At 37.6% G+C, this 25,345-nt stretch overlaps 1 protein-coding gene across 5 annotated transcripts in view; it reads right to left on the bottom strand.

Moving 5' to 3' along the window:
* UTRN (utrophin) overlaps positions 1-25,345 on the bottom strand; it is a 1,395,536-nt gene that overhangs the window by 808,708 nt on the left and 561,483 nt on the right. For all 5 annotated transcript variants that reach the window (XM_053711837.1, XM_053711835.1, XM_053711836.1 and 2 more), the window contains one exon: positions 22,829-22,983. In XM_053711837.1, coding sequence (XP_053567812.1) covers positions 22,829-22,983 — 155 coding nt within the window. The remainder of the gene's footprint in view (positions 1-22,828; positions 22,984-25,345) is intronic.

Here is a 25,345-nt window from a genome sequence, read left to right as displayed (position 1 = left end):
GATTAAAATAATTACCTGGATTAAACTATTCCCTATAAACTATCTCAGAGACAGCATCAGGAATAGGAAAACCCTCAGGAGTTTTAGCAACATTTTTTAAGACTGAATCTAAGAGTTTATAAGGCCCATTTTTAACTGCTAAATTTAGCAAAAATCGTAAATATGATGAAACTCTTTCGCACCCCGGAGCAAAAATCTGTAGAGCTCCCCTGTAAGAAAAAAACAGAAGGAGCAGTAATACTCATAGAAGCAGTATTAAGTTAGTCTGAATGCATTAACATAAAACATGAGTCACATAAATAAGCTTAAATAAGCTTGATATCTCAGCCTTCAAATGATAAAAACACTTAACATTAGTAGGAAAGTGTTCAGGAGACCCAGCCCTCCTAAGGTAGATTTAGGGACAGAAGCATAAGGCTCCATGGCAGCACTGAACTACAATAACATAAACTAATTATATACCCATAAAAAAAGCTTGAGGAATGGAAAACGTTAGCCCATCTTAAAGAAGCATAATCAAACTGACTAGTTCAAGACACGCTAAGCCAAAGGAAAAAAAGAAAACAGAAGATAAGTAGGACTACTCCCCAAAAGCCTGGTTTAGTTTTCTTTATTCCTCAACCTCCTCCAGCAGAGGCAAAGACAAGAATGAGGTAGGTACCTATGAGGTGGAAGGGGTGTTATAGGACTCTTGGGATTTGGGAATATTTTCCTCCTCCTAGTGGCAGAGAAGAGTAATTTCTAGTAGTATTGGATTGTAGACTCTCATCACCTGTATGATAGAAATGTTATGTGTCTTTAATATCTTACAAATTAATTGCAATACTATTTTTTAGAAACCACCACCAGCCACTACAGTTTTATAAACTGAACAGAGACATGAGAAAGCATCAAGGGAGATGAAAAGATTTTTTAATTAAACAATATATTTTAAGAAATAAATAAAGCACAACTGTGTCATGATAAAAAAAATTATTTTCGTTGTGATAGTTTTTTTTAAACAAATAATAGAAAACTTCAGAATGTTATTGCTACATATGAGTTACATATTTCAAATAATTAAAGATTTTTAGCCTTGAAGAAGTTAATCAGACGTCATACTATTTACCTGAGGCAAGATTTATTTTTCTTTCCCTGCAATAATGAACATTTTTGACTACTGTAAGAATAGTTATTTTTAACATTCAGTGACTAAGCTTGCTGAAAGTACTTCAAAGGATTTTCTTGATTGATATTTACATTCTGACACATACTGCTTTTATAACTGGTTACCCTTCGCAGTGTAGTACCTACACTTCTGTTAACTCTGCCTATCTTTATGATAAAGATTTTTATTACAAGCAGTGGATGTACCACTAAATGGTGATTGGCATATTTTTTTTTTTTACTGTACATGTAAAATAGAAAAGTTTACATTAAAGTAAATAGAACAAAAACTGAACAAAATAAAAATTATAAATAGGATTCAATATCTACAGGAAGAAAGAACACTGAGTGTCTTTGTCAAAACTATATATAAGCCATAGGGGAGATAATCCATTTATGATTGATTCTTGGCTTGAACCCACACACCCCACATGCCTGAGCAAAAAAGCACCATGCATATATACATATTTATGCGCATACACACACCTATATATATGTATGTATGTATGTATGTATGTATGTATGTATGTATATATATATATATATTATATATATACACACATATATACCTATATATATATTTAGTATATATATATATATATATCTATATATATATATAGGGGATTTGTTTGTTTTTAACTACGAGGTAAACATTTTTCATTACTATCTGAAAGCGTTTCACCTCTAAAAATATAAAAACAAAAAATCACATACATTCTAGTAAGTATATAAAAAAAAAATCAGAAAAACGTACAGTCCATGGGTCAATTAATCTGTTTAAATTTAGGAGACAGTAAGAATATTTAGGAGACAGACTGTGGTATTTTTATTATAGATATACTAGTCCTAAAGCCCATGTACACAAGCCATTTTCTGCAGTGCAGTGGCCCCATCCGTCAGCGCTCCTGTCTGACCACGCCCGCCACGACCGATGCCGCGGCCATACCCCCCCCCACGAGCGCTCTGCCCGACCACGCCCCTGTCATGCCTGCTCCCGTCCACCCTCTCTACTGTCTGATCCTCACTGACTGATCCTTTGTTACGGCCAGGTATGTTTGTCTTGCAGTCTCTACTGCGCATGACAGCTTCGGACAAACATACCTGGCCTTTTATTATATAGGATGAAAAATAACCCAAAAAGTTAGTAACCAGAGGTAGCTTTCTAGGAGCCAGTGGCTTCCCTGGCTCCTGGGTTTGTTGAGCCTTGGCTCAAACCAATGTGCATGATGTCTTAATAAAATTAAAAAAAACAATCAATCAAGCTGCCCAAAACAACTTAATAAGAGTAATATTACGGATTTAAAGGGACAGTAAACACCTTGTAACTACATCATTTTTCTGCAGTCTTCCAACAGATTAACATATTAGCAGTGCCTGAACGTTTGCTGCAATTGTTTTTCAATGGTTTAACCTAACCTATCAATTTCCTTATTTGGAGGTGCCAATCCGGACAATAGGTAGAGACAACAGGGGTTGCCACTGTCATTGTCATTGTGTTAACAAAATCTCAGTAACAATATAGATATCAAATTGCAAATTAGGCATATATGTGGCAAGGTTAGGCTTGCGAAGTATGCCATATGCTCCCAACCGTTCTGAATCCTGTGTGATTTTCAGATATCTTTTGAAGCCTGCAGCCCCTCTGTGTCCTGTTTTAAGACAATTATCAAGCCCAGCCCAGGCCCCACCCAGCCCATGGAACACCCAGACACATCCACTGACTGATCTTAACCCCGTCCTCCTTTCATAACCCTGTTCCTTCTCATGTGCTGCCCCGCCCCCAAGTTACAGGTGGGCCATTGCTCACAAACATTTAACCCAAATACTGGAAAACATCAGGAAGATGTTGGGAGTTATGTGTTCAGAACTGGAAAATCCACAATTCTTAGACTATTAAAGGAAAATGGGGCAAAATAAATAATGAAAGTATTTTGCACGTAGTTTAAATATGCATAATCTCTAAGTGTTAATGTCCCTTTAACCAAAATGCGCCAAAAAGGGGATAACAACATACATTGTTGTTACATCCTAGTTTTGCCAGGTTTTGAGTATTTAACTAGACGGCCCAGTATTTTAGCAGGCTGTCAAGTAAAATCTTCATAAAAAACTAAACACTAAAATTTCCAGTTTTGTAAAAGCAGAAAGAAGAAAAGGGGAAGTCAAGGGGGTGAAATAATTTCAGTTTACATGGGTTACTAATAGCCACAGTATTGATTTGTACGTTCCTGGCAGCCAAAGGGTAAAATGACTGCTTAGTCAAGTCAGTGCTTTTGGGGAAGCATTGTGTGATCCCACCTACCATTCACTAACAGATTCTCCTGTATTTTTGTGGAGGAGAGCAGGCAACCCTATGGGTACTATATAAATTTTTGAAAATAAGTAATTAATTGCACATTTATTTATTTATTTTACTTTTGAGTGTTTCCACTCAAAGAATTCTGGGTAAAGATACATAAAAAAGTTAATAGAATCCAGATAAAGTTTCTGTTGTGATTAATGTGTGAAAAGTTGGGGGAAAAATAACTTTTTCCTTCCAGGTTACACAGACAGAAAAACATGTATCACAATTACCAAGACTTATTCATATACATTCTCCTTTGCAGCCAAAACAGGGGTGATGGGGTTAAAGCATAAAAATCTGCTAATGGTTTTAGGTCAAATATTACAAGGCATATATTTTTGCTTTTGAAAAGAACAGGTTTTTCATCCTCACTTTCTTTCCTGGATCAGCACCAAAGCTTCTGAATTCTACCAATTATATTCTCCCAGCTGGAGAGTGCACTGGAATATCTTTAGCAAAGGAGGATAAACGTTCTTGCTTTTTTTTATACAAAAGATTATTTTGTTTACTAGAAAAGTTTTTTTTTCTTTTCTTCCTAATTTACATATAAAGTAGAAAAAATAATATATTGTTACTATGGAAGGAATTCACTTAAAGAGATTGTAAAGTTTAATGAATTACTGCCCAGTATCTAAAAATAATCTTAACAGGGGCACTTTAATGAATTAAACTCCTTTTTTAAAAAAATATTTACCATTGTCTTATACTAAACATACCACCATTCCTCAGCTCGCAGATCCTATTGCTATTAGCATATCTATGACGAACCCGGCTTCCTCCAATCATTGCATGTCCCACAAGCTGGACGCCAGATGGGGCACGCAATTATTGGAGGAAGCTAGATTTGTCATCTATATGCTAAAAGTAGTAGGAGATGCGGGGGGGAGTAATGGCGGTATGTTTACCATAACACAATGTTAAATATTTTTAAAAAGAAGCGTCTTAGTAAAGATTAATTAATTAAAGTGCCCCTGTTTTTAAGATTATTTTTAGATACTGGGCAGTAATTCATTAAACTTTACAATTACTTTAAACCTGTCCTTAAAGGACCAGTAAATACAGCAGATTTGCATAAACAACAAATGCATGATAAAATGACAATGCATTTAGCATTTAGTCTGAACTTCAAATGAGTAGTAGATTTTTTTTCTGACAAATTTCAGTTGTCTATTTCCACAAAATGCATATATACGTATATTCTGTGACATCTTGCACATGCTCAGTAGGAGCTGGTGACTCAAAAAGTATAAATATAAAATATGTAAGTTGTTTAAAACTGCATGCTCTATCTGAATCATGAAAGTTTAATTTTGACTTAAGTGTCCCTTTTTTTTGTGTGTAGAATAGGCTACGCAATATAAAATGTCACGTTGTATAAAAACATAATTTATGCTTACCTGATAAATTTATTTCTCTTGTAGTGTATCCAGTCCATGGATCATCCATTACTTGTGGGATATATTCCCTTCCCAACAGGAAGTTGCAAGAGGATCACCCAAGCAGAGCTTCTATATAGCTCCTCCCCTCACATGTCATATCCAGTCATTCGACCGAAACAAAACAAGAAAGGAGAAACCATAGGGTGCAGTGGTGACTGGAGTTTTAATTAAAATTTAGATCTGCCTTGAAAAGACAGGGCGGGCCGTGGACTGGATACGCTACAAGAGAAATAAATTTATCAGGTAAGCATAAATTATGTTTTCTCTTGTTAAGTGTATCCAGTCCACTGATCATCCATTACTTGTGGGATACCAATACCAAAGCTAAAGTACACGGATGATGGGAGGGACAAGGCAGGAACTTAAACGGAAGGAACCACTGCCTGTAGAACTTTCTCCAAAAACAGCCTCCGAAGAAGCAAAAGTGTCAAATTTGTAAAATTTTGAAAAGGTGTGAAGCGAAGACCAAGTCGCAGCCTTGCAAATCTGTTCAACAGAGGCCTCATTCTTAAAGGCCCAGGTGGAAGCCACAGCTCTAGTAGAATGAGCTGTAATTCTTTCAGGGGGCTGCTGTCCAGCAGTCTCATAGGCTAAGCGTATTATGCTACGAAGCCAAAAGGAGAGAGAGGTTGCCGAAGCTTTTTGACCTCTCCTCTGTCCAGAGTAAACGACAAACAGGAAAGAAGTTTGACAAAAATCTTTAGTTGCCTGTAAATAGAACTTCAGGGCACGGACTACGTCCAGATTATGCAAAAGACGTTCCTTCTTTGAAGAAGGATTAGGGCACAATGATGGGACAACAATCTCTTGATTGATATTCCTGTTAGAAACTACCTTAGGTAAAAACCCAGGTTTAGTACGCAGAACTACCTTGTCTGAATGGAAAATCAGATAAGGAGAATCACAATGTAGGCAGATAACTCAGAGGGGCCCATTTATTCAAAGGGCTTGCGGACCTGATCCGACACTGCGGATCAGGTCCGCAAGACCTCGCTAAATGCGGAGAGCAATACGCTCTCCACATTTAACATTGCACCAGCAGCTCACAAGAGCTGCTGGTTGCAACGCCGCCCCCCTGCTGACTCGCGGCCAATCGGCCGCCAGCAGGGAGCTGTCAATCAACCCGATCGTATTCGATCGGGTTGATTTCCGGCGGTTCCTGTCCGCCTGCTCAGAGCAGGCGGACAGGGTTATGAAGCAGCGGTCTTTAGACCGCTGCTTCATAACTTGTGTTTCTGGCGAGTCTGAAGACTCGCCAGAAACACGGCCCTTCAAGCTCCATACGGAGCTTGATAAATGGGCCCCTGAGAGACTCTTCGAGCCGAGGAAATAGCCATCAAAAAACAGAACTTTCCAAGATAAAAGCTTAATATCAATGGAATGAAGGGGTTCAAAAGGAACACCTTGAAGAACTTTAAGAACCAGTTTAAGCTCCACGGAGGGGCAACAGTTTTAAACACAGGCTTAATCCTGGCCAAAGCCTGACAAAAAGCCTGGACGTCTGGAACTTCTGCCAGACGCTTGTGCAAAAGAATAGACAGAGCAGAAATCTGTCCCTTTAACGAACTAGCAGATAAGCCCTTTTCCAAACCCTACTTGTAAAAAGGACAATATCCTAGGAATCCTAACCTTACTCATGAGTAACTCTTGGATTCGCACCAATATAAGTATTTACGGCAAATCTTATGGTAGATTTTTCTGGTAACAGGCTTCCGTGCCTGTATTAAGGTATCAATAACTGACTCTGAGAAGCCACGCTTTGATAGGATCAAGCGTTCAATCTCCATGCAGTCAGCTTCAGAGAAATTAGATTTGGATGGTTGAAAGGACCTTGTATTAGAAGGTCCTGCCTCAGGGGCAGAGACCATGGTAGACAGGACGACATGTCCACTAGGTCTGCATACCAGGTCCTGCGTGGCTACGCAGGCGCTATCAGAATCACCGATGCTCTCTCCTGTTTGATCTTGGCAATCAGTCGAGGCAGCAGCGGAAACGGTGGAAACCACATAAGCCATGTTGAAACTCAAGGGGCTGCTAGGGCATCTATCAGCGCCGCTCCCGGGTCTCTGGACCTGGATCCATAAAGAGGAAGCTTGGTGTTCTGGCGAGACGCCATGAGATCCAGTTCTGGTTTGCCCCAACGATGAATCAGTTGAGCGAAACACCTCCGGATGAAGTTCCCACTCCCCCGGATGAAAAGTCTGGCGACTTAGAAAGTCCGCCTCCCAGTTCTCCACGCCTGGGATGTGGATCGCTGACAGGTGGCAAGAGTGAGACTCTGCCCAGCGAATTATCTTTGAGACTTCTAACATCGCTAGGGAACTCCTGGTTCCCCCCTTGATGGTTGATGTAAGCCACAGTCGTGATATTGTCCGACTGAAATCTGATGAACCTCAGTGTTGCTGAGGCCAAGCTAGAAGAGCATTGAATATTGCTCTTAACTCCAGAATATTTATTGGGAGGAGTTTCTCCTCCTGAGTCCACGATCCCTGAGCCTTCAGGGAGTTCCAGACTGCGCCCCAACCTAGAAGGCTGGCATCTGTTGTTACAATCGTCCAATCTGGCCTGCGAAAGGTCATGCCCTTGGACAGATGGACCAGAGAAAGTCACCAGAGAAGAGAATCTCTGGTCTCTCGATCCAGATTTAGTAGAGGGGACAAATCTGAGTAATCCCCATTCCACTGACTTAGCATGCATAATTGCAGCGGTCTGAGATGCAGGCGTGCAAATGGCACTATATCCATTGCCGCTACCATTAAGCCGATTACTTCCATGCACTGAGCCACTGACGGGCGTGGAATGGAATGAAGGACACGGCAAGCATTTAGAAGTTTTGATAACTGGACTCCGTCAGGTAAATTTTCATCTCTACAGAATCTATAAGAGTCCCTAGGAAGGAGACTCTTGTGAGTGGTGATAGAGAACTCTTTTCCACGTTCACTTTCCACCCATGCGACCTCAGAAATGCCAGAACTATCTCTGTATGAGACTTGGCAATTTGAAAGCTTGACGCCTGTATCAGGATGTCGTCTAGATACGGAGCCACCGCTATGCCTCGCGGTCTTAGAACCGCCAGAAGTGAGCCCAGAACCTTTGTAAAGATTCTCGGGGCCGTAGCTAACCCGAAGGGAAGAGCCACAAACTGGTAATGCCTGTCGAGAAAGGCAAATCTTAGGTACCGATAATGATCTTTGTGAATCGGTATGTGAAGGTAGGCATCTAAGTCCACTGTGGTCATGTACTGACCCTCTTGGATCATGGGTAGGATGGTTCGAATAGTTTCCATTTTGAATGATGGAACTCTTAGGAATTTGTTTAAGATCTTTAGGTCCAAGATTGGTCTGAAGGTTCCCTCTTTCTTGGGAACCACAAACAGATTTGAGTAAAATCCCTGCCCTTGTTCCGTCCGTGGAACAGGGTGGATCACCCCCATTACTAGGAGGTCTTGTACACAGCGTAGGAATGCCTCTTTCTTTAACTGGTTTTCTGATAACCTTGATAGATGGAATCTCCCTCGAGGAGGAAGAAGCCTTGAAGTCCAGAAGATATCCCTGAGATATGATCTCCAACGCCCAGGGATCCTGGACATCTCTTGCCCACGCCCTGGGCGAAGAGAGAAAGTCTGCCCCCCACTAGATCCATTTCCGGATAGGGGGCCGTTCCTTCATGCTGTCTTAGGGGCAGTAGTAGGTTTTCTGGCCCGCTTGCCCTTGTTCCAGGACTGGTTAGTTTTCCAGGCCTGTCTGTAACGAGCAACAGTTCCTTCCTGTTTTGGAGCGGAGGAAGTTGATGCTGCTCCTGCCTTGAAATTTCGAAAGGCACGAAAATTAGACTGTTTGGCCTTTTGATTTGGCCCTGTCCTGAGGAAGGGTATGACCCTTACCTCCAGTAATGTCAGCAATAATTTCTTTCAAGCCGGGCCCGAATAGGTCTGCCCCTTGAAAGGAATATTAAGTAATTTAGATTTAGAAGTCACGTCAGCTGACCAGGATTTAAGCCATAGCGCTCTCCGCGCCTGGATGGCGAATCCGGAGTTCTTAGCCGTTAGTTTAGTTAAATGTACAATGACATCAGAAACAAATGCATTAGCTAGCTTAAGTGCTTTAAGCTTGTCCATAATTTCATCCAATGGAGCTGTGTGAATGGCCTCTTCCAGAGACTCAAACCAGAATGCCGCAGCAGCAGTGACAGGCGCAATGCATGCAAGGGGCTGCAAGATAAAACCTTGTTGAACAAACATTTTCTTAAGGTAACCTTCTAATTTTTTATCCATTGGATCCGAAAAAGCACAACTATCCTCCACCGGGATAGTGGTACGCTTAGCTAAAGTAGAAACTGCTCCCTCCACCTTAGGGACCGTCTGCCATAAGTCCCGAGTAGTGGCGTCTATTGGAAACATTTTCCTAAATATAGGAGGTGGGGAAAAGGGCACACCGGGTCTATCCCACTCCTTGCTAATAATTTCTGTAAGCCTTTTAGGTATAGGAAAAAACGTCAGTACACCACCGGCACCGCATAGTATCTATCCAGCCTACACAATTTCTCTGGAATTGCAACTGTGTTACAGTCATTTAGAGCAGCTAAAACCTCTCCTAGCAATACACGGAGGTTCTCAAGCTTAAATTTAAAATTAGAGATCTCTGAATCCGGTTTCCCTGGATCAGATCCGTCACCCACAGAATGAAGCTCTCCGTCCTCATGTTCTGCAAACTGTGACGCAGTATCGGACATGACTCTCACAGCACCAGCGCGCTCTGTCCTAATCCCAGAGCTATCGCGCTTGCCTCTTAATTCTGGCAACCTAGATAATACTTCTGTCAGAGTATTATTCATGATTGTAGCCATGTCCTGTAAAGTGATTGCTATGGGCGTCTCTCATGTACTTGGCGCCATATTAGCACGCGCCTTCTGAGCGGGTGGCGAAGGTACTGACACGTGAGGAGAGTTAGTCGGCATAACTTCCCCCTCGTTGTCTGGTGATAATTCTTTTACAGATAAAGACTGACCTTTATTATTTAAAGTGAAATCAATACATTTAGTACACATATTTCTATGGGGCTCCACACTGGCCATCAAACATAATGAACAAACAGATTCATCTGTGTCAGACATGTTTAAACAGACTAGCAATGAGACTAGCAAGCTTGGAAAACACTTTAAAATAAGTTTACAAGCAATATAAAAAACGCTACTGCGCCTTTAAGAAGCACAAAACCTGTCTCAAGTTGAAATAACAATGAACCAAATCAGTTATAGCAACCAAATTTTCACAGTAAATGTATTAAGCTAGCAGAGCATTGCACCCACTTGCAAATGTATGATTAACCCCTTAATACCCAAAACGGATAATCAATAGAGAAAAAAACGTTTTTAACACAGTCAAACACGCTGTCACAGGTCTGCTGTGACTGATTACCTCCCTCAAAATGACTTTTGAAGTCCCTTGAGCTCTCTAGAGACGTCCTGGATCATGCAGGAAGAAGCAGGAAGACTGAGTCTGAATTTTTACTGCGCAAAAAAAGCGCTAAAATAGGCCCCCTCCCACTCTTATTACAACAGTGGGAAGCCTCAGTTAACTGTTTCTATGCATAAAATAAGTCAGCCATGTGGAAAAAGTTATGCCCCAATAAGTTTTAACACCAATGTACCTCAAAAAAACGATTAAACATGCCAGCAAACGTTTTAAACATCCTTTTTTAAAGAGTATGTATCTCTTATTGATAAGCCTGATACCAGTCACTTCTACTGCATTTAAGGCTTTACTACATTACTTCAGTATTAGCAGCATTTTCTTAGTCAAATTCCATTCCTTAGAAAATTATTTTACTGCACATACATTAATAAGCCTGATACCAGTCACTTTTACTGCATTTAAGGCTTTACTTACATTACTTCGGTATCAGCAGTATTTTCTTAGTCAATTCCATTCCTTAGAAAAATATTTTACTGCACATACCTTAGTTGCAGGAGACCCCGCACGCCATTCCCTTTCTGAAGTTACCCCACTCCTCAGAATGTGCGAGAACAGCCAGTGGATCTTAGTTACTTCTGCTAAGATCATAAAAAACGCAGGCAGATTCTTCTTCCAAATAATGCCTGAGAAAAAACAGCACACTCCGGTGCCATTTAAAAATAACAAACTTTTGATTGAAGAATTTATTAAGTATAAAACACCACACTCCTCTCACGACCTCCATCTATGTTGAGGGTTGCAAGAGAATGACTGGATATGACATGTGAGGGGAGGAGCTATATAGCAGCTCTGCTGTGGGTGATCCTCTTGCAACTTCCTGTTGGGAAGGGAATATATCCCACAAGTAATGGATGATCCGTGGACTGGATACACTTAACAAGAGAAATACATTTTAATTGTGTTCTAGCTTTATGTCTTAAAAGGATATAAAATTAATATGTATATGTATGCCATATAGCAGTAATTAGACTGCACTGTATACAAAATAAATATTTTAAAATAATTTAAAGAGGCATGAAAATATCAATAATAATATGAAAAACCTTTCTATTATTGCACTGTTTCTTGCATAGTGCTATGTGCTTAAAGTGAAGGTAAACTTTAATGAATGAAACCCCGGTTTTTAAAAATACTATTAAAAACAGGGGCACTTTCATTCATCAAAGTTTACAAAGCAGCCGTTTTGTTTATAAACGTAACTTTCTTCTCTTTACAGCCGGAGCAGCTTCCCCCACCCAGAGATCCTCTCTTCACACGTCAGCAATGACTAATCCAGCTTCCTCCAATCACGGCTTCCCCCCAGGGGAATCATTGCCTGAGGCCATGCGGTGATTGGAGGAAGCCAGATTAGTCATTGCTGACGTGTGAAGAGAGGATCTCCGGGTGGGGGAAGCTGCTCCAGCTGTGAACAGAAGAGAGGTAAGTTTTTAAACAAAACGGCTGCTTTCTAAACTTTGATGAATGAAAGTGCCCCTGTTTTTAATAGTATTTTTAAAAACCGGGCTATCATTCATCAAAGTTAACCTTCACTTTAAGCTCCACCGATCCTCAGCTGAACACAGCTGGTGATTAGCAGCTAAACACATATGCCATCCCTGATTGGCCAGTGGTTGTGCTCAGCTCCTAACCAATGGTGCATTAGTCAATCCAAAACTTACATTAAAGGGAAATGTTACCCATATGCTAAATTACTTGAAAGTGATGCAGCATATATGCAAATAGCTGACTAGAAAGTGTCACATGTACAGTAGTATGTAAAAAAAAAAAAAGCAAGATTGCTCATCTTAAAATGTCCTCAGTAGCAACATCCCATTGAAAAAGGACTTTAACCATTCAATCAGGATGCTTGTCTCAGGACTTGCAAGAGAATGTGCATCTGACACGTGCAGCACATCCACTTTGTTTCCCTCCTCAGTTTAAGTAAATTTACTAAGAAATCTCGCAAGATTATAGTGAAATCCCATAAAATTATGTTAAAGCAAAGTATAAACTTAGCACTGATTATGCTGATTGGCTGTTATGTTTTCTTTCATAAAGGTAATGAGAGTCCACAAGTTATTACTACTGGGAATAAATACTCAAGCTGTAGATTGTAGATGATTCAGATAGAGAATACATTTTTAAACAACTTTCTAATTTACTTCTATTATCTAATCTTTTTCATTCTCTTGGTATCATTTGTTGAAGGAGCAGCATCGCACTAATGGTTTCTAACTGAATACATGGGTGAGCCAATCACAATATATATATATATATATATATATATATATATATATATATATATATATAAATATATATAAATATATATATATATATATATATATATAAAAAAAAAATATATATATATATATATATATATATATATATATACAGGGAGTGCAGAATCATTAGGCAAGTTGTATTTTTGATGATTCATTTTATTATTGAACAACAACCATGTTCTCAATGAACCCAAAAAACTCATTAATATCAAAGCTGAATAGTTTTGGAAGTAGTTTTTAGTTTGTTTTTAGTTATAGCTATTTTAGGGGGATATCTGTGTGTGCAGGTGACTATTACTGTGCATAATTATTAGGCAACTTAACAAAAAACAAATATATACCCATTTCAATTATTTATTTTTACCAGTGAAACCAATATAACATCTCAACATTCACAAATATACATTTCTGACATTCAAAAACAAAACAAAAACAAAAAAAATGACCAATATAGCCACCTTTCTTTGCAAGGACACTCAAAAGCCTGCCATCCATGGATTCTGTCAGTGTTTTGATCTGTTCACCATCAACATTGCGTGCAGCAGCAACCACAGCCTCCCAGACACTGTTCAGAGAGGTGTACTGTTTTCCCTCCTTGTAAATCTCACATTTGATGATGGACCACAGGTTCTCAATGGGGTTCAGATCAGGTGAACAGGGAGGCCATGTCATTAGATTTTCTTCTTTTATACCCTTTCTTGCCAGCCACGCTGTGGAGTACTTGGACGCGTGTGATGGAGCATTGTCCTGCATGAAAATCATGTTTTTCTTGAAGGATGCAGACTTCTTCCTGTACCACTGCTTGAAGAAGGTGTCTTCCAGAAACAGGCAGTAGGACTGGGAGTTGAGCTCGACTCCATCCTCAACCCGAAAAGGCCCCACAAGCTCATCTTTGATGATACCAGCCCAAACCAGTACTCCACCTCCACGTTGCTGGCGTCTGAGTCGGACTGGAGCTCTCTGCCCTTTACCAATCCAGCCACGGGCCCATCCATCTGGCCCATCAAGACTCACTCTCATTTCATCAGTCCATAAAACCTTAGAAAAATCAGTCTTGAGATATTTCTTGGCCCAGTCTTGACGTTTCAGCTTGTGTGTCTTGTTCAGTGGTGGTCGTCTTTCAGCCTTTCTTACCTTGGCCATGTCTCTGAGTATTGCACACCTTGTGCTTTTGGGCACTCCAGTGATGTTGCAGCTCTGAAATATGGCCAAACTGGTGGCAAGTGGCATCTTGGCAGCTGCACTCTTGACTTTTCTCAGTTCATGGGCAGTTATTTTGCGCCTTGGTTTTTCCACACGCTTCTTGCGACCCTGTTGACTATTTGAATGAAACGCTTGATTGTTCGATGATCACGCTTCAGAAGCTTTGCAATTTTAAGAGTGCTGCATCCCTCTGCAAGATATCTCACTATTTTTGACTTTTCTGAGCCTGTCAAGTCATTCTTTTGACCCATTTTGCCAAAGGAAAGGAAGTTGCCTAATAATTATGCACACCTGATATAGGGTGTTGATGTCATTAGACCACACCCCTTCTCATTACAGAGATGCACATCACCTAATATGCTTAATTGGTAGCAGGCTTTTGAGCCTATACAGCTTGGAGTAAGACAACATGCATAAAGAGGATGATGTGGTCAAAATACTCATTTGCCTAATAATTCTGCACTCCCTGTATATATATGCAGCCACCAATCAACAGCTAGAACCTAGGTTCTCTGCTGCTCCTGAGCTTGCCTCAGAAAAGAATAACAAGAGAAGGAAGCAAATTAAATAATAGAAGTTAACTGGAAAGTTGTTTAAAATTGTATTCTCTATCTGAATCATGAAAGAAAAATTTTAGGTTTCATGTCCCTTTAAGCAACTTTCTAATTTACTCCTATTATTAATTTTTCTTCATTCTCTTGGAGTCTTTATTTTAAAAGCAGGAATGTAAGCTTAGGAGACAGACCATTTTTTTGGTTCAGCACCTGGGTAGCGGTTGCTGATTGGTGGATACATTTACCGACCAGTCAGCAAGAGCTACCCAGGTGCTGAACCAAAAATGGGCAAGATCCTAAGCTTATATTCCTTCTTTTTGTATGAACGAAAAAATGTGGGTTTAAAGGGATACTAAACCCAATTTTCTTTTCATGATTCAGATAGAGCATGCAATTTTAAGCAACTTTCTAATTTACTCCTATTATCAATTTTACGTTGTTCTCTTGGTATCTTTATTTAAAAAGCAGGAATTTAAAGCTTAGGAGCCAACCCATTTTAGGTTCAGCACTCTGGATAGCGCTTGCTTATTGGTGACTAGATTTAGCAAACCAATAAACAAGCATAACCCAGGTTCTGAACCAAAATGGGCTTTACATTCCTGCTTTTTAAATAAAGAAAGCACATTGATAAAAGGAGTAAATTAAAAAGTTGCTTAAAATTGCATACTCTATCTGAATAATTAAAGAAAAAATGTATGTTTAATGTCCCTTTAATATAAATTAAAAGCAGATAGCTGGAAACGCTTTGGCTTTTGTATTGCACTATGAAGCGCTATCATGCTTTCTCATTGGTACCTATATGAGAACATATCTGTAGATTACATTTTTTGTGTGGGAAGAATAAAATACACAATGCAAATAATACGAAACAACCTTAGCTTAATGAGTGCAATGCTTGGGCAAGATATGTATTAAATATAGCATATACTATAAAGGAATCATCTGAAGTGTTTTCTCTGTGGACAAAGACACTAACCATAGAAAAGATGATATAATGCTTTAAAGGTATATGGTTGAATAGTTGCTAGGAAACTATATGGAATTAATAGGACCAACAAAACCTTGTAGAGTCTGTGCAATAATTTCATAGCTACCAAAGGACAATGCGTTTCTCTTATTCAACTGAAAACTGAGAGGAGATTAGGGACAGATCAAATAAAGTGAATATGACTGAATTCTGGTGTATTGCTAGTTTAATAACCAACCTCAAGACAATCTATCCAGAACAGCAAAGTAAATGCCACTATTGCTATCGTACATGCAGAAATGATAAGCACAGCTGTACAGCTAGGGGCTAATTTATCATATGTTGGGTGGACATGATACGCTATAGCATACGCTGTCGGCATTTAAAATTGCACAAGCATTTCTTGTGAAATGCTTGTGCAATGCCATCCCCTGCACATTAGCGGCCAATCGACCGCTAGCAAGGGGTGTCAATCGTCACGATTGTATAAGGATGATTGCAGACAAGTTAAGTCTTACGACCGCTGCTTCTTAACTTAAGTCTCCAGCAAGCCGGAAACTTCAGGCGGATCCAGCAGCATCCGCTGATTGTTAAATCTGGCCCTTAGAATGAGTTGTAGAGGAAACTCCTGCATATATCTGCCTATGTGCCTATCACTAGCTATCAGTAAGTAACTCATTATCTGTAATTATTACTGTCTACCTATAACTAATACCTGCCTATCACTGGTGCCTATACTGTACATACCTATCACTGTCTACCTATAACTTATTCTGTCTACCTATAAATGTCTACCTATAACTTATTCTGTCTACCTATCACTGTCTACCTATCACTGTCTACCTATCACTGACTAGCTATCACTGACTAGCTATCACTGACTAGCTATCACTGACTAGCTATCACTGACTACCTATCACTGTCTACCTATCACTGACTAGCTATCACTGACTAGCTATCCATACCTTATTCTGTATACCGTTCTATCACTTTCTACCTATACATAAATTATTATGTCTACCTATCACTGTCTAGCTATACATAACTTATTCTCTATACCTATCACTGTCTACCTATCCATAACTTTTTCTCTATACCTGCCTTTCACTGTCTAGCTATCCATACCTTATTCTCTATACCTACCTTTCACTGTCTACCTAGCCATACCTTATTCTCTATACCTGCCTATCACTGTCTAGCTATACTTAACTTATTCTCTATACCTATCACTGTCTAGCTATATATAACATTCTCTATAACTATCACTGTCTACCTATCCATAACTTATTCTCTATACCTACCTATCACTGTCTACCTATACATAACATTCTCTATACCTACCTATCACTGTCTACCTATACATAACATTCTCTATACCTACCTATCACTGTCTACCTATACATAACATTCTCTATACCTATCATTGTCTACCTATCCATAACTTATTCTCTATACCTATCACTGTCTACCTATACATAACATTCTCTATACCTATCATTGTCTACCTATTCATAACTTATTCTCTATACCTATCGCTGTCTAGCTATACATAACATATCCTGCCTACGTATTACTGTCTACCTATACATAACTTTTTCTCTATACCTATCGCTGTCTAGCTATACATAACATATCCTGCCTACGTATTACTGTCTACCTATACATAACTTTTTCTCTATACCTGCCTATCACTGTCTAGCTATACATAATTTATTCTGTATCAAACAAATAAATAAACACTTCCTCAGTGCAGGTTCCCAAAAGAAAAATACAATAAGTGGCAAAAAATAAGGGTGATACACTGAGTAACAAATGCATATAAATTGGACTATATCCATTTGTATACATTTGTTACAGTGTCAGTGGATCACCATTATTTACAGAACGTATTCCGTCTACCTTCCTACGATTGTCTACCATTAAAGTCTATGGACATTCCATATTGTTATTACATAGAAAGCAGTTATAATTCCACGTAATCTCAATTTCAAGATCTGCTACTGTTTTTGGGGCATATAACTGGTAAATAACTATGTGCTATGCCTCATAGTTTTATTCCAACTTTACATCCTATTAACGTCTATGGGAATTCCATTTCGTCATTCACCCTTGTCATTCCACAGAAAGCAGCTATAATCCTACATAATCTCACTTTCAGAGTCTGCCATTTTACTTGGAGAATATGTCTGATACATTTCTATGCATTACATCTCATTGTTTTGCTATAACTCTTAACTCTACATCCCATTAAAGAATATGGGCATTCCATTTTGTTATTTACCTATCATTCCATAGAAAGCAGATATAATCCCACGTAATCTCACATTCAAAACCTGCTACTGTACATGGAGAATATATCTATATCTGGTAAATATCTATCTGATATGTCTCCCAGTTTTTGTGCTATAGCATTTTTAACTTTACACCCATGGGCATTCCACCCTTGTCATTCCATAGAAAGCAGCAATAATTCTACGAAATCCCACTTTCAAAGTCTGCTACTGTATTTGGGGAATATTACTGGTAAATGTCTACTGTGACATGTCTCATAGTTTTGTTGCTATAGCACTTTTAACTTGACATCCCATTAAAGTATAAGGGCATTCAATTTTATTATTCACCCTTGTCATTGCAAAGAAAGCAGCCATAATCTTGTGTAATGTCACATTCAGAATATGACACTGTACTCAGGGAATATATTTGGTAGATATTTATGTGATATGTCTCATAATTGTGCTGCTATAGCACTTTTAAAGGGACAGTCTACTCCAGAATGTATATTGTCTGTCCCTTTATTATTCATTCCCCAGTTTTGCATAACCAACACTGTTATACTAATATATATCTTTACCTCTGTGATTACCTTGTTTCTATGTGGTGACTCATAAATAACTCCAATGGAGTGAGCACAATGAGTGTGTGTGTGTGTGTGTATATGTGTGTGTACACGTCAAATAAAACTTTTTGACACTTCGATGTGAAGACCTGTGAGTGCATTCGTTTGCTTCATTGTATCTACATTTTTGTACCCAGGCAGTCGGCCCAGGAGGGTGGATTCACTCAGTGGAGTGTACTTCTCTCTGTGTGTATTTAGTCTCCCTATGGGAAAAAGTGGCAACCAGACGTGGACTCCTTGCTCAGTGTGTATAGAGGAACACTGCTACACCTCACTGACGAGGCCCAATGAAGGTCGTAACGATCGTCTGGGGTTGCTGTGTTCCTTGTTCAGAGAAGAATTGCCTGGTATTTCGGCGCTGGACTGACCATAATAGGCGGGATCAGACTGATATACTACAGGAAAGTTCTACTCTGTGAAAAGCATTACTGGGTTAAAAGAAGTTGCACCCAGGTGGTAAATCGCCATAGAACAGGCTAACAATGGTATTGAGCTGGTTGTTCGTTCCTGCAAGTGCACTTCTCTCTGTGTGTATAAATATATATATATGGCACACATGAACTAGTACTGTCTAGCGGTGAGAAAATGTCAAAATGTTCTGAGATAAGAAGCGGCCTTCAATGGCTTAGAAATTAGTATATGAGCCTACCTTGGTTTAGCTTTCAACAAAGAATAACAAGAGAACAAAGCAAATTTGATGATAAACGTAAACTGGAAAGTTGTTTAAAATGACATGCCCTATCTGAGTCATGAAATTTTGACTGTTACTTTAAAGGGACACTCAGGTTAAATTAAATTTTCATGATTCAGATACAGCATGTAATTTTAAACAACATTCCAATTTACTTCCATTAAAAAAAATGTGCACAGTCTTTTATATTTACACTTTTCGAGTCACCAGATCCTACTGAGCATGTGCAAGAATTCACAGACTATACGTATATGCATTTGTGATTGGCTGATTGCTATCACATGGTACAAGGGGAGTGGAAATATACATAACTTTGAAATTTGTTATAAAAAATTCTACTACTCATTTCAAGTGCAGACTAAGTGCTATTGCATTGTCTTGTTATGTTGCATGTGTTGATTATGCAAATCTAATGTGTTGACTGGTCCTTTAACTTTATATCTTATTAAAGTCTATGGGCATTCCACTTTGTCATTCACCCTTGTCATTCCTTTTAGTATCTCCCTATAAATCTCATCTTTCTGAGCTGCACAAACCAGAACTATTACTGAGACAATTGACTTTTCATTGACAAGGCAGCACTATATCATTAACAAGCAGATTGCTGCACTAATAGAAATTTGTTATGCTTTGCTTAACCCTTTCTATGCAATTAGCAATAATGTTTGTTCAACTTTGAAAGGTATAACTATAAAAAGACTCTTTACCAAATTGATATGTATTCTTGCACTCATGTGTTTTTATAGCTATTGCTATTTAACATATTTCTAGGCTTCCAGCTATATCTGTAAGCTATTGTGTTTGCGAGCTTTTCTGCAGCTCAGCTAGGTTTTTAAATCAATTCATAAATTATTCATTCTTTATTTAATTTATGTATTATGATAAAAAGGGACATTAAACACTAAATAAATCATTGCTTGAATGATGCATTCAGATCAAAGATTAGCCTGAGAATAATTTGTACAGGTACTTTTTAAATATTATATTAGTTGTTTAAATATTAAAAATAAATAAATAAGGGTAACGGTAATATCCATATAGCAGTGGGCGCTGCCATATTCTAACTTAGGTTAGCTTTTCTGCTTAGGCCAATTAGAAATGGTTAAAAAATGGTTTACTAAAGTGGGCAACCAATGACTGTGTGGAATATAGCTGTGTCTGCACTTCCATGTTTAACATGAATTAGATAGCCCACAATATTCAGAATTAAATGACAAGAAAGGAGAACAAAATAAATAATGAAAGTATATTGCAAAATTGTTTTACTACATGTAATGAAATCATTTATATTAATATCTTGAGGTGGTTAAAGTCCATTAATGTACTGTGTTTAAGGCTGCCAGGTGTCCAGTATTCAACTGAACAGTTCAGTATTAGCAGGCTGTCCTGTATAAATGTCACAAAAATACTGGACACTTAAATGACTTAGATTACGAGATTTAAAATTATGAAATGTGTCAGAACAAAATCTACTGTTCATTTAAAATGTAGAGTAACTGCTATTATACCCTTGTGGATTATGCAATTCTACTGTATTTTATAGTGCTTTAGCAACCCTGTATTCCACACAGCCTTGTTTGCACGAATGAAAGCCCTGTTTTTAAAAATGCTATTAAAAACACGGGCACTTTAATTCATGAAAGTTTACAATGAAGTCGTTTTTTTAAAAATACTTACCTTTTCTTCCTAGCAAGTGTGGAACACCGGAGCAGCGATTCTTCCGTCTCCAGGTCGTCCCCTCTTACGTCATAAATGACGCATCCGGCTTCCTCCAATAACGGCTTCCCCCCCAGAGCAAACATTGCCTGAGGCCACGCCGTGATTGGAGGAAGCCGGATTTGTCATTTCTAAAGAAGGAAGAGACATCCTGGGGGTCAGAGGAATCGCTGCTTTGGTGTTCAACGCTTGCTAGGAATAAAAGGCAAGTATTTTTTTTTTTTTAAAAACGGCTTCAATGTAAACTTTCATGAATGAAAGTGCCCCTGTTTTTAATAGCATTTTTAAAAACAGGGCTTTCATTCGTGAAAGTTGACATTCACTTTAATCACTTATTTTCTAACTGGCCTCAGCAGAAGAGACAGAAAGGGGAAAACCTAAATTCGAAGATGGCAGCACCTACTTTATAGTGACTAAATTACTTTATAGAAACTAAACCTTTACACATGTATCTTCAATATTTAAGCAGGTAATGTAATAAAATATATCTACATGCTAAACTTTGCTATGAATCTATAATTACATCTAGCATTTATTTAAATATCCTATTTAAATACCTAAAATTCATATTTTAGGACACAAACCAATGCTTTATAACAAATGGAAAAGACGTAGACTATTACACTATGTGTATTACTTCTATGTTCTTTAGTAGAATTATTATTATAGATCACCCATTTCTTAATAAGCTGCTTTTTCACAGAAGGATACCAAGAAAATGAAGCACATTTATTCATAGAAGTAAATTGGAAAGTAGTTAAAAATTGTATGCTACATCTGAATCGTGAAAGATAAAACTTTGAGTTTCATGTCCCTTTAATGCTACTATTCACAAAATGTTAAATATGAAATAATGGGGAATTGTTGGGGGGTTTTTTTGCAAATTTGGGGGACTGTTAGCCAGGGTTGCTTGTATTTGTTCTTACCCTGAACCCCTGATCTGCATAAAATGATATGAATGATTTAGTGAAGAAAAGAGTGAGTGAGCATCAGTTGGTGAGTAAACAAGTGAGTGATTTAATGACTAAGAGACTGAACAATGATTTAATAAAATAATTATTGAACTGAAAAAACAGGGACACACACAAACAAAATAATAATTAGCAAATGAATAATCGGATGAATGAGTAAGCAAAATACCTGGAGACTGAATAATTGTGAATGAATAAATGAAATAATGAACATATTAATAAAACATTATCAATATGCAATTAAATCATTGATAGAAATGTTCCTTCCACTTTTCATCATTGACTAAGTGAGATAAGTTACTGAGTGAGTGAATGAATGCATGAATTAATTAGCAAATTAATGGATGAAACAATTACTTGTTGACTGAATGACTGAGTAAAAGAACGAACAAATAAATGAACAAATTTATAACAATTTAATAAAAAGCAAATAAATCCTAGATAGAAATGTTGCTTCTATATGATTGTGACTAAGTGAGTAAATAAGCGAGTCAATGAGTTACAGTGAGCGAGTAACAAAACAATTGAAGGAATAAATAAATTAGTAAATTAATGAATTAATTAGTAAATTAACAAATTAGTAAATGAACAAATGCAAAATTAATTAGAAAATAAATAAGCAAGCCAATGAGTTAGAGTAAACGAGTAACCAAATGAATGAATGAGTAAATAAATGAATAAATAAGAAAATGCATTAATTAATTAATTCATTAGCCAATTACTTGGTGACTAAATGATTGAGTAAATAAACAAAAACATGAAAGACACTTTAATAATAAGCAATTAAATTCAAGATAGAAAGGTTGCTTCTGTATTTCATCATTACATAAGTGAGTAAAAATAAGTGAGCCGGCGAGTTACTGAGTGAACGAGTGAGTGAGCGACTGAACAAATGATTGACTGAAAAAATGAATTAACGAATGCTTAATTAACTAAATGAACAAATTAATAAATTAATTAATTAGAGAATAAAAGATTGATCCAATTCCTTGGTGACTTAATGATTGACTAAGTCAGTGAATGAACAAACAAACTAATGAATGAACAAATGAATGATACTTAAATAATAAGCAATTCCTAGATAGCAATTTTGCATCTCATCATTGCAAATGTAAGATATTTATATTAAAAAATGAAATATGAAGTAGGCACCCAGGAGTGTGTTCTCACCTTTTGTTCAGGTTGACCCACGTCATGTATAACTGATCGCTTGTTTCTTTCACTTTTCGGGTATCGTCACTTTTATAATCCCGAAGCAGCTTGTTTGAAAGTTCATTAAATGTGTCCATAATAATCTCTCCTTTATGAAGGTCTTGCACCAGCGCCTAAACGTAATAACGTTTCGTTATTCAATAAATCAATAAAAGGAAAAGTATTGAAGAACACAATAACGTGCAACCTTTCAAATTACATTTTAAAAATTAATTTAATGCTTCGAAAAGTCTGGAAAATATTTCTCCATTTCACTGCCACTAAATCTTTTTTCTCGTATTGTACACAACAAGCCATATAAATCAATTTTATAATATACTTGTTCCACAAAGAAAGTTTACTTCATTTTCATGCTAGAAACTAATATATCTGCCCATCATACAAAAGTAATCATTGCAGTTTGTGCACTAAGTTTTAAACGTATAAAGCAAATCTCATGAAAGAATTGGAATAACTTTTTCCTATTACATGACAAGTATTTTAATTCATTTTTTCTCCGATTTGTGATAAAAACAATCTTTCTATAAAATAGGAGTTTAAATAGCAGGTATTTTGTTTGGGGTAGTGGTTATCTGCTCCTTTAGATCAGAGGTCAACTGTAAGTCATTTTAATAGTGGAGTCGAACCAATCCGCTATAACCGATTGTAAACCTTTATCTTTTCTGTTAATTTATTACACCCATCATTTGAAACAGGATACAGTTGATGTAGCATAGTTTTAGAATAAACTAATTCACAAACTGTATCTCCTTGATCTAGATTGAAAAATTGTGAACTGGGTGGAATTCTGGCTTAAAGGAACAGTTCACCCCCCAAAAAATTCCTCTTTAAATTATTCCCAATGGTCCTTTTAACCTGCTAGAGTGTATTAAATTGGTTACAAGTAGCTCCTTTACTCCTATTTCAACATTTGAAATAGCTGATTTAGCCTGTGGTATCGCCACCTACACTGAACAAATTAATACTGGAGTATAGGCTATTGAATAGCCTAAGTATACACAGCCAGCAGAAGAGATTACACTCTCAGTGGGATGCAGGATAGTTAAGTAATAAAATGATCATTTTCCATTGTTCTCTCTATGTATTGAGCTTTGGTGTTCCAGCCAAATAAAAGATAAGGAAGCAAGTCTGTTTACAGAAACTTAGAACATAATGAGATCTGATATCACCTTTAAGTTCAACCCATTGTAATAGGCTGTGGTTTCAAAGCACAAAATCAGCTACTTCATATACACAAATAAGCATGAAAATGGAATTTCTCAAATATTTTATACTCTGCAGTTGGTATAACAAGTCATTTAAAATACATTAATGGAAAAACAATTTTACAGTGTACTGTCCCTTTAAGGACAAAAAACAAAGTGTCTTAGTAAATGGAGTTCATTCAGCAGAGGGGGCTGTTACTAGTGGTGTTCCTCAGGGGACAGTTCTGGGGCCTGTTTTGTTTAACATATTTATCTGCGATATCAGCAAAGGGCTACAGGGGAAAGTATGTCTGTTTGCAGATGATACGAAAATTTGTAACAGACTGGATGTTCCAGGGGGGGTAGACAAAATGAGAAGTGATATACAACAATTGGAGGATTGGACAGACGACTGGGATCTAAAGTTTAACACAGCAAAGTGTAAAATAATGCATTTAGGGAAGAAAAATCCAAATGTTAATTACAGATTCAATGACACTTTACTGACTTTTACAAATGAGGAACAGGACTTGGGAATTATTATTTCAGATGATTTAAAACTTAGTAAACAATGTAGTAATGCAGCGAGTAAGGCCAGCAGATTGCTTGGATGTATTGGTAGAGGTATTTGCAGCAGAAATAGTAAGGTTCTTATGCCACTTTATAGATAATTAGTTAGGCCTCATCTTGAGTATTGTGTGCAGTTCTGGAGGCCATATCTTCAGAAGGATATTAACAAACTTGAATCTGTGCAAAGGAGGGCTACCAAAATGGTACATGGTCTAAAAAATAAAACTTACCAGTATAGGCTCAATGACCTAAATATGTATAGCTTAGAGGAGAGAAGGGAAAGAGGTGATATGATAGCAACTTTCAAGTACATTAAAGGGTTTAGTAAAACTGAGGCTGTGGGTATTTTACATAAAATGGAAAATTCAAGAACAAGGGGTCATGAGCTAAAGCTAAAGGGTAGTAGATTCAGGAGTAATTTGAGGAAGCACTTCTTTACAGAAAGAGTGATTGATTTATGGAATAAACTTCCTCAAGAGGTAGTAGCAACAAACACTGTGGGGGACTTTAAAAATGCATGGGAAAAGCATAAGGCTATCCTACGAACTAGATAAGTTTATACTGTTAGGTAATATCGGACAGACTTGCTGGGCCTATGGCTCTTATCTGCCGTCAATATTTATGTTTCTATTTTTGCCATATTTCTACTTATATGCAAGTAGATCAAATTGTTAAAAGTAATCTAAAAAATATCCAAAAAGGAGTGAATAATTTACCCTAA

Source organism: Bombina bombina, chromosome 4 (genome assembly GCF_027579735.1).
Source record: "Bombina bombina isolate aBomBom1 chromosome 4, aBomBom1.pri, whole genome shotgun sequence".
Lineage (NCBI taxonomy): Eukaryota > Metazoa > Chordata > Amphibia > Anura > Bombinatoridae > Bombina > Bombina bombina.
Note: the sequence above shows the minus strand (reverse complement) of the source record. Positions and strands in the feature narration are given on the sequence as shown.